The sequence below is a fragment of the Pogona vitticeps genome, chromosome 4, assembly GCF_051106095.1.
Source record: "Pogona vitticeps strain Pit_001003342236 chromosome 4, PviZW2.1, whole genome shotgun sequence".
Taxonomy (NCBI): Eukaryota; Metazoa; Chordata; class Lepidosauria; order Squamata; family Agamidae; genus Pogona; species Pogona vitticeps.
Window position 1 is genome coordinate 168464051 of NC_135786.1, and position 14600 is coordinate 168478650.

Sequence of the window (14600 nt, forward strand, 5' to 3'; positions counted from 1 at the left end):
ACCCCCCAGCGGAAATGGGGGAAGAAAAAACCCAAAAAACAAACACACACACACACAAGATCCATCACAGCACGGAAACATAACCCCCCAGCCAAAAATCACACTCGCCAATGTTTCTTTCATGAGCAAAGTGGTCGAGAGGGTGGTGGCTGACCAGCTTCAGGCACACTTGGATGAAACAGATGCCCTGGATCCATTTCAGTCGGGCTTCAGGCCGTGCCACGGTACAGAGACGGCATTGGTCGCCCTATATGATGACCTGTTGGGGGAGGCTGACGGGAAAAATGTCTCTGTTGGTCCTCCTCGACATCTCGGCGGCCTTCGATACCGTTGACCACGGTATCCTCCTGGGGAGGCTCTCTGAGTTGGGAATTGGTGGCTTGGCGTTAGCCTGGCTCTGTTCCTTCTTGGAGGACCGACCCCAGAGAGTACAGATTGGGGAGAGTGTCTCGGCCCTGTGAAATCTCAATTGCGGGGTTCCACAGGGGTCGATTATCTCCCCAATGCTGTTTAACATCTATATGAGGCCGCTAGGTGGGGTTATCAGGGAGTGTGGAGCCTCGTGTCATCAATATGCTGATGACACCCAGCTCTACATCTCCTTTTCACCAACTGCAGGTGGTGCCGTCCTGTCCCTCCAGCGTTGCCTGGGGGCTGTACTGCAGTGGATGCAGGAAAATGGGCTGAGGCTGAACCCGGACAAGACGGAAGTGCCAAAGGTGGGCGCTCACATTTGGGGGGGGGTTTGACCCTGGCTGCTAAGACCCGACGCTCACCATGGAAACCCAGGTGGCGTCGGTAGTCTGTACCGCCTTCTTCCATCTCTGGCGGATTGCCGGGCTGCGACCCTACCTTGACACAGGGGCGCTCACTACCTTGGTGCATGCGCTCGTAATCTCAATATTAGACCACTGTAACACGCTCTACGTGGGGCTGCCTTTGAGGCTGATGCGGAAACTTCAAGTAGTGCAGAATGCAGCGGCCAGACTCCTTACCGGAGTGAGAAAACACCAACACATTTCTCCTATTCTGCTGCACTGGCTGCCCATTCGTTTCCGCATTGACTTCAAAGTTCTAATGCTTACCTATAAGGCCCTAAACGATTTAGGACCTCGATACCTGGCAAAGCGCCTGCTCCCACCAAGATCTACTCGGATCACCCGCGCGAGTCAGGAGATGAGGCTGAGGAGCCTGACGCCGAGGGAGGCCCGGAGGGAAAAGACGTGAAACCGGGCCTTCTTGGCGGTGGCTCCTCACCTTTGGAATAGCCTCCCTCTGGAGATTCGAGAGGCCCCTACACTGGGTACTTTTAAAAGCCAACTAAAAACATGGTTGTACATCCAGGCCTTCCCTCCTGTCAACACTTGACTCTTTCTCTTCTTTACTATTTATTATTTACTATGTTCTATACTGTACCTGTTATTGTTTGTATTGTAATGCTTTTGTGTCATTTTAATTTATTTATGTTGTGTTGTAAGCTGCCCAGAGTGGTAGAATGTACCAGATGGGCGGGATATAAATTGAATGAATGAATGAATGAATGAATGAATGAATGAATGAATGAATGAATGAATGAATGAATAAATAAATAAATAAATAAATAAATAAATACATACATACATACATACATACATACATACATACATACATACATACATACATACATACCCAGAACAGTTTTTAAAAAGTATAAAGCAGCACCCTACCTTAGCAGGCAGCCTCCTCGGATCGCACACTCCCTAACTGCCTGGGCGAAAGAGCTACAAAAAAGCAGCTTTGTCACCACCTACAGTTAGAAATTTGAATTTCCCGCTATTTTCCCCTGCTTTTTTTCTGTTCGTAAGTCAAAGCTCCGTTCGCAAGTCAAAGCAAAATGCTGTGAACGGAGCTGCTCATAATTCAAAATGTTCGTAGGTCAAGGCATTTATCAAGGCACCACTGTATATATTTCTAGGATTTTTTTCTTTTAATATTTTTAGACTATGGATAAGTGAATAAGTGAATACTGATCCCATGGATATGAGGTCCTATATAGCAGGGGCACCCAACCCCTGGTCCGTGGCCTGGTGCCAGTCCATGGCCTTGGCAGGACTGGGCCACGGAGACAGATCTCCCACCCCCCTGCACACACTCCCTCCTCGCATGCCCACACAACCCACTCAGCTGCACGTACAAGCATGCCATGCCCACTTGCGAGTGTACCCTGCCCATCCGCGCATGCGCACAAGCGCACCCTGCCCACGCATGAGTATGGGGGGTGCCCCCCACACACATGGATCTCAACCCCCCCAACTGTTCCACAGGTTGGAAAAGGTTGAGGACCACTGCTATAGCATAGTCTCTGGTTCCGTCTAGCGGCCAGTTCTGGCAATGCACTTTGAAAACATATTTCTGTGGCTTTAAAGAAATACTTTTAGGTAGTGGATAAGTGAAACCATGGGTACTGATCCTGCGGATACACTGGTCCTACTGTATTTCCAGTCATCACGTATAGGTGTGAAAGCTGGACAATAAATAAAACTGATAGGAAAAAAATTGATTAATTTGAAATATGGTGCTGGAGGAGAGCTTTGCACATACTATGGACTGCCAGAAAGACAAACAAGTGGATCCTAGATTAAATCAAGCCCAAATTATCTTTGGAGGAAAAAATGTTGAAATTGTTCTACTCTGAGCACATCACGAGAAGGCAGAATTCTCTGGAAAAGGCAATATTGGGAAAGACGGAAGGTAGGAGAAAAAGAGAAAGATCAAATACAAGATGGATTAACTCACTAAAGGAAACCACAAGCTTGAATTTGCAAGAGGTGAGCAGGGCTGTTGAGAACAGAACATTTTGAAGATTGCTGATTCATAAGGTCATCATAAGTCAGGTGACTTGATGGCACATAATAACAGTTATAGTGATGTGCTGCTTGAACATTGACACTTTTTTGCTCCAGAAATTGTTGCTATTTTTATTATAAAGAAAATAGGACTGACAAACTACTTTGGAGTGCTCTATGTCTTGGGTCACCATAAATTGGAATTGATTCAATAGCACGTACTTACAGTGATTTGACACTATTGTGTTTTATTTGCTGCCATATATTCCTGTGAAATATCAATGGTATTGTATTGTACACTGCCCTGCAATTTGACTTTGATGAGGGATAGTACAACAGTGATTTAAGTATATAATACTAAAGGGCAAATTTATTGGAACTGAATATAAATGCACTGAGAGAGTGATCTCAATGGTGTGAGATAGCTTGACTGTTTTCCCTCTTTAGTTCTAAACTAACATTCAGATTGTTATTCTTATGGACTCCCTTCCTGTTCCTCTCCTAGTTAGAGAGATATAGCAATTTACAAAGGATATCCCATTCTATTTCCAAGCAAACCTAGAAGCATGAAGTACAACTCTAGGGGCTTTTATAATTTTATGCACATAACTGTTAATTGTTAGATCCTGCCCTACCCCACCCCCGAGCATGGGCTGCCAATGCTATATAGATTTGAGCATAATAGCAACAAACATTTATTTGACATGTTAAAAGGTAATTTTTTCCATTTAAGTGTATTGCTTATTAATTGTTGCTTCAGCTTTAGCTACAAAATGAGCATTGATTTATCTATGAATACCAATTAGTTGCACATGTTGCAAACTCTTACCTCATGCTCCAAAGAGTTAGAGAATTAAGTACTTACCACCTTAAAAGCTTGTTGTGTAGGTTCATCATGTCCCCAAACTGATGTGATACAATCATCAAAATAAAGACTGTGAAATGTAATACAGAGGCAAATCACAGATCCTCTTCTTCTACTGTTTAAGCTTGGTATGAAATGACTCACTCCATGAAGAAAGAAGATTGTAGATGTAACATCTGATGCCTCCCTAGTCACAGGAAGATGTTCAACCTTCATGATTTTAACTTTATTTTTCATATGAGTATCTTTTAGTCTAGAATCCATTAATTTCCAATTCTACTCTCAGGGATAAACTCTTGTCTAGAAATTATTTTGTCCATTTTCTCTGGTAGCCTTAAGTAAAGGTTGCCTGTATCTACCTCATAGTACATTTTGATCTTGAGAAGGAATCTTTCAAGATTTTCAAAAAATGCTAGGAAAGTGGATTATCTTCTTGAAAAACTCTTCAAGGGCACTGGCAAATATATATATACACGAAATAAGAGTCGACGCGGGAAACCTAACTTAAAATCTACATTTAGCCAGAAAGTCCATTGGTGACTATGTGTAAAGCATTAGCTCTTAGTCTAACCTGCCTCATACAGTTGTTGTGAGAGTAAAACATCATTCTTCAGCTTCTTTTGTGTGCTAAATGAGAGGAGTATCTCATACATAGGTTTCAGACATCTTCTGGTTTTACCCAGAGCATTTGAAATATTCTTTACATCTTCCTGTTTTTAACCTGCCGTGTCCCCCTTCTCTATCCATTATTTTGCTTTCTTCTTATTATTTAGAAATGCTTCTGACAAACATTTATTTCTAAAGAATCCCTTATAGCAACTCAACGGATCTTCAAGGTGTTTCTCTTCCAAAACATTTTTAAAAGGTTGTCTGGTCAAGTTATGCTTCAGTTTCATGAAAAACCGTAGCATGAAGTCATCACCAAAGTAAAAAGTCAACATGAAAGGAGAGCAGTCTGTTATCTACAAATTATATGGATAATTTGATGGCTGTATTTAATTTTCAATTCAACATGACCAGTTCGGTTGCTAACAGTTTGGAATTGTGCCAGCCTGTAACAGTTCCATGCCTGAAATGACAGTTAGTGACCAGTACCCACAGTAGAGAGGACTAAGGCTGTAACTAGATCACATCCATGAATTCCACTGCAGCCAATCAGAAAGCAAGATGGGGTCATGTGCACAGCTTGAGGCAGCACCAAGCCTAAGGTGCTTTGCTCTGGCATCCCAGAGAGGCAAGACTATTATGGGAAACAGGAAGATAGGGGAGGAAGGAGTTGCCAAGAATTCAACAGGGGGGGAGGAGAAGGATAGACTGTCTGCACTGGACTCCCTTTTGGGACTATAAAACAGCTCTGCTAAAGAGACTGGGAAGGTTGTTGGAGGGAGTGTCAAAAGAGAAAGCCCTTCTTTGGATATTCCAGGAAGTGGGAGAAGGCTCTTTAACCTTCCTTAATAGGGGAAGAGGACGTTGCCTAGCGTGGTCAAGACAAATAGGTAAAGCAGGGTCTTGGGGTGGGGATACCAAAGGTGTGCTGTTTTGGGGGGAGAGGATGTCCTTCTTGGAATCCCACCCATGCATCCTGGAAGTGAGGAGGCTATGGGATGCACTTGTGGTGTGAAGGTTGAAATGCAGCACCCCTTGCCTGCCCAGCTCCTGTGGCTGAAGAGATTTCCATCACACACACACTCCAAGAGACTCTCCAGTTTTCTATTACCTAGGAAAAACTGGGGGGTGGGGGAGAGGGTTGAACCTGACCAGCCCAGAGTTCACATTCTAGACCAGAGACCAAGGAAGGAAATGGATGGGAAGACAAAGTTAGCCTGATAAGTGAGGGGAAAACCCTGATTTGTTCATTCTCACAATTTTCCAGCATGACTTTCTCATATTGAGAAAAACACATTTAGCTCACCAATAATCTTCAGTGTGTACATTCTTCTGCTCATGGAATTAATATCCCTGTGGGTGCTGTTTTTCCTAGTTAAGCAAGGGAAATGATCGCTGAGCTACGGAGGAGGTCCTCTTTAATTTAAAAAAAGTAGTTTTACAGAATGTATGATCTCGTATGTACAAGACAAGATGTGGAGTTTATAGTCTTTTTTGTTGGTTTCCCTGACATCTTCCTCTAGTGACCAAGTCAAGGAGACCACAGTAGGGCATTGAGCCTCTGATCACCATGCAAGGCAGAGTGGTGAGGGTGAGAGAGACAAAGCAGGAATGAACAATAGTTTCTTGCTCTGCAAAAGGTCCTATGGGGATCCACCTAGATGAAAGAGGGGAGTTTTTGCATAGTCTTTGAAGAGCAAGAAGACAGGAAAAATGTGTCTCTGTGTGTACCATCATTCATGGATTTAATTCATAAAAGAGGCCACTTGCCTTAAGTCGTAAACGGAGCACATCAATAAATAAATACACGTGTGGGGGAGTTACTCTGACTTTCCTGTTTTAACCCTAACCTCCCCACCCCATTTGTTTGCCTCATTTTTCCAACTTAGTTAAGTCTGTTATAGAAAAACTGAGAGGAAGGCCAGGATGTCTATGACTAGGAATCAGGGCTTTCCAGTGGTGACCACATCTTTGTGGAATGCATTACTAGTGGAAATGCACCAGACCTCTTCCCTCCCTGTATTTAGAAATCATGTAAAAGTATTGCTATTCAAAGTAGTATTTCAGAATATTGTTCTCCTTTAAAGTTGGTGTTTTATATGGTATGTATTAACTTGTGTTCTAGGGGTTGCACCAAATGTGGTTCTTTTGAGGGGTTGATTTTATTTAATTGTGATTTGCGGTGGGTCCTTATGTTTATTATTACAGTATGTTGTAAACTGCCCAGAGTAGTGGGCAGTATATAAATTTAATAAATGAACCACTGTGGTGGGTTCAGGGCCACTTCGTTAAAATGTTTTAAAGCAGTTTGCCCAAACAAACAAAAAGCGCCCAGCGAGCTTGTATATGTAAGGACACACTATATCAGTGATGGCGAACCTATGGCACGCATGCCACATCTGGCATGCGAGTGAGCAGCTCACCCACCCACCCTTGTGGAAACAAACCTTTTGAAGTGGCTGCAGCTAGGATTCCCTTTCTCTTCCTGTTCTGGGTCCTTTAACTTCCTGTTCATCCCCATGATTCGCCCTTTAACTTCCTGTCCGTCCCCATGATTCCCCCTGAAACTGCCACTTCTTGTTCCAGTTCTGGTCTTCCGGGCGGCATGGCAGCCACTGGTTTCTTCCCCACCCCCTCATTTTGGGCACTCGAGCAGAAAAAGGTTTGCCTCCACTGCTCTATATTATCAGGTTTCCCATTGATTTGGTGATGTGCAGTCACTTCATTACGACAGTATCAGTTTCACAGTAGCCCAATTCCTGTTGCATAGTGTAAACTGAACTGTAACTTTCAGTTTCTTTCCCCCCCAATAAACCATCCCTGCTGCGAATCTTAGGGACACAAGCACACACTCCAAGAATCACAGGAGGGACACTGTGTTTACCAGGAAGGAACAGGCCAAAATTTACAATATAGCTTATGCCAAGCAACAGGATTTCAGCCATACTGTAATACTCCATTTGCAAGTCTCTGCGACAAAGATGTCTACTTTCCAGAACAGCATGCTCCAAGTGTCAAGTTTTAAATAGGCATCCATGTTGAAATTAATGTAAGTACAGTGGTGCCTCACTTAGCGATGTTAATCCGTTCTGGAAAAAACATCGCTAAGTAATTTAATCACTAAGCAATTTTTAAAAGCCCATAGGAACATATTAAAACGTGTTTAATACATTCCTATGGGCTAAAAACTTACCTTAAAGCGAAATTCCTCCATAGCAGTGGCCATTTTGGGTGCCTCTACAGCGAGGCAAAACAGCGGTGGCCATTTTGTTTTTGCGGTGGCCATTTTGGAACCGCCGATCAGCTGTTTAAAAAAGTTTGCTTTGCCATGATCGCTTCCCTGCGATCATGGCAAAGCGAATTTTAGCCATAGTGGACATCGCTAAGCGATCGCTCCAGCGATGGTCAAAAGTCCATCGCAAAACGATTTCATCGCTCAACGGAGCGATCGCTAAGCGAGGCACCACTGTAGTAAAATGCAAAATTGACACAGAAATTTTATGCTGATTTGATGGGAGCAAACTAACAAATAATGTGAAAACAAGTCATGTGAGAGACAGACATTTAGGAATAACAATTATTTTCTTAGGTTGAGTACAAAATTCCACATAGATTAGTTTACTGCCAAATACAGTCTTCATAACAAATCAATTTTGTGGGTTTCAGCAACTTTAATGTCATTAAAATATGAAATCCATTTTTAACCACCCAGCATACATTTGGTATTTTATGTAATATACAAGAGAAAAATATATCCAATATAGTGGCTATCTTAATTACTTCATATAACATAACAAGACAATGACATTTTTCAATAATCAAGTTACAGATATTTTCAAATGAAGTTTTGTTTTATCTCAAATCTGAGATGAGTAAAGGCTCATTTGAGAACAGAAATCTCAAGCAAAGTTGTATAGAGCCAGTCTAAATATGTCGTTGGAACAAACCCATTTGTCATTAATGTTCTTGAGGACAAACAGCTGGTGGAATCCCATCACTGGATCATCATCCACCTATATAAAAAATTGACAAGTTTACCTTCTATTTCAATGTGTTCCTCATACAAATAATATCCACAAAATAGTTTAAACATAAATGGAATTATAAATTGGATTTTCCAGTACTCACTTTTGACTGGATTATACTTTATATTATTCATAGATGGATCTATATCCACGCACTATGTAGCATGTAAACCATGCTAAAGGCCTCTAGATATTTTGGACCACAGCTCCTGTCATCTTCAGGCAACACAATCATTGATTTGCTGGCTGGGGATGATGGGAGATATAGTTCAACACATCTGGTAGCCACACAGAATACATTCCTTTTTAATTGCTTGGTGGCAATATTTCAAGCAGTTACTCAACATTATGTGTGAATGCCTCAATGATCAATCTTTAATACAGTGGCAGTTAAATGTAAAATATTTTGTACATGTAGCAACCAAGTAAAGGTTCCTCTTGACCATTTATCCAGTCGTGTCCAACTCTAGGCGGAGGTGCTCATCTCCGTTTCCAACCCATAGAGCTAGCGTTTGTCTGCAGACAACCAAAGCTGCAACTAATTTCCAAACTTACCTTCAGTTGACCAACTATCATACTAAGGATACAATTGTCAGGAGCTGGTTGATGATCTTGGGATGTTATGTTGTGCTGAATTTTTTGGAATGGCAGTCTCTGTTTCCAAAGAAGAAAACATAATGTTCAGATCTTTTAAAGAAGCAAAAGGACACTGATCATGTTGTTGTATATATTAATATATACAACAACATGATCAATGTCCTTTTGCTTCTCTGGTCAAACATTTGGGCTTAATTATGTAAAATCATGAGAAGCATACTAATTCAATAAACAAAACCACTTCAGTAATGTTTTTAAGTGATAACATACCAGCAACTTTTCCATAATTGACGCTTTTCCTTGAAACTGCTGCCCTTCCCATGATAAGCAGGAAGCATCTGTCTGCAAAAAGTTACAGTATTTCAGTAATCTATACATTAAATAGTAGCATAATAGTGAATAATCCCAAGCCTTTCCTGTCTGGCAAGACCTGCTCAGTGAACATCCCCACCCTACCTCTGCACTACAGAACCTTTCCAAAGGCAGGGACAATATTGTAGGGGTACCTGACCCAAAATGCAAGGACTTCACATGAGGGCCCCCAATACAGCAGGTGAAAATACATATTTTTCCTATATGAATATCCAGAAAGACTGATTGTGAGAAGTCTACCTTTAATCAGTTACTGCATTGAAAATCTGCAACCAGGTTGAATTTTACAAAGAAAAAACACAATCACAACGTTGAAGGCTTGAGGAGGGTTAGAATAATACAGTGAATGCCCCTGTCCCAGCCGCTCGCTGGCATCCGGTTTGCCATTCTAGAGACCCCCACTCAACCCAGATGGCAAACTGCAAGTGATGGTTCTCTTATTGGCAGAAACAGACAGAAAGCTCCAAATTGAGCCACTTTGTCTTCCTCAACAGAACCAATCTGGATCCATCAGCTATACCAGTCTGCTATATCAATGAGGAGACCATGTTGATACTTACATAAAGAGCTCCTAATTGTTCCCTATTGTTATCAAACTGTTGATAATACAATTGTACAAAACTTGTTCCAATTTGCTCCCAAATAGGTCTTTCTGCCATTTTACACACCTGCAATAAAAAAAAGAAAAAAAAGTTACGTGTTTCTAATTAATAGAACCGAGTTGTGTACATGGAAAATCCAGATAGATAATTGCAATGACCAAGCATATACAGTAGTTGTAGATGGTGCATGTGCTTCAGGTGATTTCAGTTGACACTTGCTGGGAGGCACAGCAACAAATTTAACTCCCAATCCTTAATGGCCCTCCCCAATGAGATATAACAGATATGCCGTACAATGACTAATATGGATAAGTGTAGGCTGATGGACTACTAACACATGTTACTGTCAAGGCTCCTGACTATGCTATTCACAAGGCCCCACTGGTAACTTGTCCAAAGACAATGCACCATAGAGCTGAAGTGAGTGGGCTAATAGGTCATGTATTCCTTCCTCATAGTTAATGCCAGTTTGACTCCCATTGTCCTCCTTGGAGAAGAACTAGCTTGTGTAGGCTCGGGCGACCTACACAATCCTAGAGCACCACCAGTGGAAGGTGCTGGTACTGTACATCATTTCTGAGTGCTTTATATCTAGGAAGCTCTGGGGTCACAATAAGTCAGAATTAAGTTGATGGCATAGAATTATATACTTAGAAAATAGAATCTAGGTTTCCTATGTGCAAATCCATTATTCTAGCCAATAAAATTACAGAAAAGAAAGCCACATGGTCCGTGTACAAAATCACAAAACAATACCTTTGTTAGACAGCTAAAATCTGAAAAACAGACACAGGCTAGCTTTTGAATTCAGCAGACAAAGAAGTAGCAGTGCTAGTGAGAGGAGCAGAAACTACAGTCTGACAAAGCCTCGTAATACACTTGAACGCTATCCATTTAGGAGAGGATTTGAGATCTTTATAAAGGTTTCACCCATTCTCATTTTTGGATTTTATACAATGACACTACAGGTTTTACAAATGGAGTACTTAACTCCTTCAGGTCATTAGGCATTTCTCTTAATTTGTCTTCAGTTTATTACTTCTTTACCTGATATGTAAACTAAATGTTATCTCCAGATTTTCTGATATGGAGATGGCCATGTTTCTGGATGCCTCTGTTCCTATGTGTTTCCAAATAAGGAAACAGGACAGATCTCAATAGACTGGACCTTGGTTTTGGAACTGAAAAAATACAATAAAAATCTATGTACCCTGAGGTGAAACCAGGTCTCTCAAGCTGATTCTAATACACTGCAGCATCTATTTTGAAGCTCAGTTTAAGCAAGAGCCTAGCCTTAACATCTGGCGAAGATTATTTGAGGGACTTCAGGAAATTTTCATTTTTCCCTCCCAGCTCTGCAATCCCTAGCCTGGCAGAGTTGTGGAAGAGCTGAAAACTACTGGGTGTCTGTTTTTTGACATATTGAAGACCTAATAATGGTATCAATCACACTTGTTTTAGACTATAACTAGTTTTTGATACTGTACTTACACAGAAAACTGAAAACATATTTATTTAAACATATATCCCCTCAGAGTGCCTACTTTTGTGATAATACTGTACTTAAATGTGAATGCAAGGGCTATTAAAACTGGTGGTGAAGAAAAGCATTTCTTAGTAATATTATTGGTAACCCAAAATACATATGAAATCTGACCCAGTGCATGTTCCCATGGAAACAAATATTTCAGTGTCCAGTGGGGCTTATTCTTATATATGTATGGATGAAAGTACTGTATTTACAGTACTTGGAAGGAAATTCCAAAGCCTCTATTTCATGTAGGTGTGCTTGGGGCAACAATCTGAGGACTATGGCTGCATTCTCCTGTACCCAGTTGCACAACAAGAAATCCCATGGAGAAAACTGAACAAACAAGCAGAAGACTGTATTGTGAGGCAGGCCCTTAACCCACAGACTCTCAGGTGAGGATCACTAAATCCCAAGGGACTTAATTTTACACAAAATATACAAGAGTCAGGCCATAAGGCTTTCATCATGGATGCATCTACTGTACTAGGAAGTAAGGCCCCTTGTGCAGAGCAGAACTTGGACCTGAGAAAACCTTCATAAGGTCAGTCAACAACACTTGGGCAAGAAATTTTTTTTTTTTAGATAACCTGTAATTAGAAGAAAATCCTCAGAGTTTTAAGAGCAGGAGCTTTCCTCATCCCCGGCGGTAGTGGTTTAGTAATCGGTCTTCAGAGAGACTTAAATAGGGGGTTCCTTTCAAGTCTGACTTTCCAAACACAAAAGATGGCCTCAATTACCCCTCTCCAACACTGCCGTCCTTTCACCCCTAATAAAGGGCTTCCTCTAACATCGGTTTCAGAGATTCCCCTCACTTGGGTCACCTCGCCACACACTCACTCAACCATAGTTTTCCCTTCAGCCTGCAGCGTGGTCAGGGCTCATTTTCCTCCCGGGCAAGGGGCTGACAATGGCAAGCAACTACTGTTCGGTGGTCTCTCACAAACTTGTGAAAAAGCAACAACCCCAAGGTACTTTATTTACATTCCCCACCCCACCCCCGCCCTCGCCCTCCTTTCCAGAGGTCTCCATGCCCCCTCTTCCGCCCCCGAGCAGGCGGGTTGCGGCTTCTTTCCCTTCGAAGCTACCCCAAACACCCCTTCAGCTCCACACGAGTCCCAGACAAGCCCGTGGGGACCCCGAGGTCCCTCCAAAGAACAAAGGCCGCCGTTTTCGGGGGGCCCTCGTTGCCCGGGCGCTCGACTCACCCGACCCACTCCTTGCTGGCTCGCACGTTGTGTGATTTCCTGCGCGCGTCTCTTTTCAAGCGGCGCAGAAGTCCCGCTTTTATCTCCGCCCTTTCATGACCCGCAGCCTGGAAAGAGAGAAAAAGGGGGCGGTGAGGGCGTTGCAAACAGCCTCCCGGAAAGGATCCAGCCAGGGGACGCTCGCAGAGAGGCATCTCAAACGTGCCGCCTGAAATACACGTGACGAGGAAGGCGTCTCTTACTCACTCGCCCGCCCCTCCCCCGGGCGACACGCGGCCAAGGGACGGGATTGACGGGATCTCGACCCACTTTTGGAAAGGGACGAACATTTGCAGCTTTATCTGGAGTTTTGGCGCCACGGACTCTCCAGCACAAACTTTCCCCCTCCCCAAAGAGTTCTCTTCGGGCTCGTAAACACGCGGGTCAAGGTTGCTTATTCTCAGTGGCCCTACAGGTGGCGCCCTTGAAGCGGGCATGCCAATTCTGTACGTCACACCTTCTTCAGCCAATGACAGCCTCTGAGCTGACCTCCTGAAAAGGAATTCGAATTGTCCGGCATTTGGCTTTGACGTCTGCTTTTCAGATCAGCGCTTCAGGGTAGTCCTGCAGAGCTAAAAGAGGCAGGCTGCAATCCTTTCTATGCTTATGTACAAAAAAGACTGCGCTGATACTAGATGCAAAGAGAAATTGGTACTGTATAACTGTTGCAAACTTTGCAGCAACAGATCTCACTGGAATATAAGAATCATTTGTTTCCCAAAGTTCTCGTTTATGATCATGCACCATGATGCTGAATAGTGAATTGCCAGTCATTTTGCCACCAGTTATTTTGCGACAGAAGGCTTGTTAATCTGTCATATTACATTGGTGCTTCAAGGTAGCAGGCCTAGATGACAGCCACATCAACTGGACAACAAATTCTGGCACAGTAATAAAAAAGTTGCTTCTTAATTACTTCAAGAATTGTCTTAACTCAGGATTCTGAAAAATTTGGAGAAAATCGTGAATGTTTCCTATCTTGAAACAAAGATGCCATAGATGCAAAACTATCTCTAAACATCTGTATTATAAGAATGATATAAATTTACTTAACTCTGATAAGACTCAAATATGTACCTTTCATCTGAGAAGAAGCTGGTGTCTTGGAAACTATAGGTTACCCAGCTAGATCATTGATTTGTCCCCAAATATTTAGGTGTTGTGTTACTTTGGATCATGTGCTGACCTATTAAGAAACATTGCCAAATTAAATTGCAAAAAGTGAGTGCAAGAAAAAAAATATTCATTGGAGTCAGTTTGGGCATATAATCAGAAATACGAGGAACTACAGCCTTGGCTTTGTGGTACCCTGCAGGTGACATGGTTCAGTCCATGAGAAAGAAGAAAACATAGCACTCAGTGAAAACTGTAGTATCATCACTGGATTCCCCATTAATAATCATGTGCCTAATAAATTATGAGCACATGATTATTGGTGACCCTTTTTTCCAGGTAGGGAATATTCAGAAGTGATTTACCATTCCCTTTTTCTGGGGACACCCTGCGATTGTGAAGTTTGCCCAAAGCCACATACTGTAGGTTGGATCTACTCACAGAAATCACAGTAGGAAATCAAACTCCTAACCTCTGGCTCTGCAGCTAGATACCTAACTCACAGAGCCAGCTGGATCCCTGACACCAATCCGTATTAATAAAATCGGCTAATAAGCAGTGTGCCCAATGACACATGGCAAGAGAGCAGCTAATAATGAAAAACTCAAAGCATCTATATCAAATGTGTTTCTACTCTTTGGCTGTCATACTTCCTCTCCCAGATTAAAATCAAGGCTATCTGTGAATCTTAAACAGGAGAGTGCCAGGACTATGATGTGGAAAAAAAGAACTACCCACCTCTTAAAATGGATGAAACTCCAGGAAAGTCTAGCCTCCGGTCACATGGAGAACTGGGAGAAGGGCACAAAAACAAATGGCC

General features: G+C 42.4%; 1 protein-coding gene across 3 annotated transcripts; it reads right to left on the reverse strand.

Annotated features, from left to right (window-relative positions):
* Positions 1-7947: 7947 nt before the first annotated feature.
* LOC110072909 (nuclear transport factor 2) lies at positions 7948-13072 on the reverse strand. Of its 3 annotated transcripts, none has more exons than XM_020781650.3 (6): positions 12938-13072; positions 12629-12735; positions 9851-9958; positions 9189-9260; positions 8877-8975; positions 7948-8309 (listed from the first exon to the last, which is right to left on the reverse strand). In XM_020781650.3, exons 3-6 carry the CDS (start codon positions 9947-9949, stop codon positions 8196-8198), a joined length of 384 nt encoding a protein of 127 aa, XP_020637309.1. In that variant the 5' UTR covers positions 9950-9958; positions 12629-12735; positions 12938-13072; the 3' UTR covers positions 7948-8195. The 3 variants fall into 3 exon arrangements, with proteins under 3 accessions (XP_020637309.1, XP_078249644.1, XP_020637308.1); XM_078393518.1 differs by lacking the exon at positions 12938-13072 and adding an exon at positions 12875-12893; XM_020781649.3 differs by lacking the exon at positions 12938-13072 and having other exon boundaries at positions 12629-12829.
* Between the last annotated feature and the right edge of the window lie 1528 nt (positions 13073-14600).

Excerpts from the sequence above, each read along its gene's own strand:
- LOC110072909 (XM_020781650.3), bottom strand. The coding sequence starts at position 9,949 with ATGGCAGAAAGACCTATTTGGGAGCAAATTGGAACAAGTTTTGTACAA. Across the intron at positions 9,261-9,850 it reads AACAATTAGGAGCTCTTTAT|ACAGATGCTTCCTGCTTATC; the intron begins GTAAGTATCAAC and ends AACTTTTTGCAG. Across the intron at positions 8,310-8,876 it reads TGATAGTTGGTCAACTGAAG|GTGGATGATGATCCAGTGAT; the intron begins GTAAGTTTGGAA and ends TTTTTTATATAG.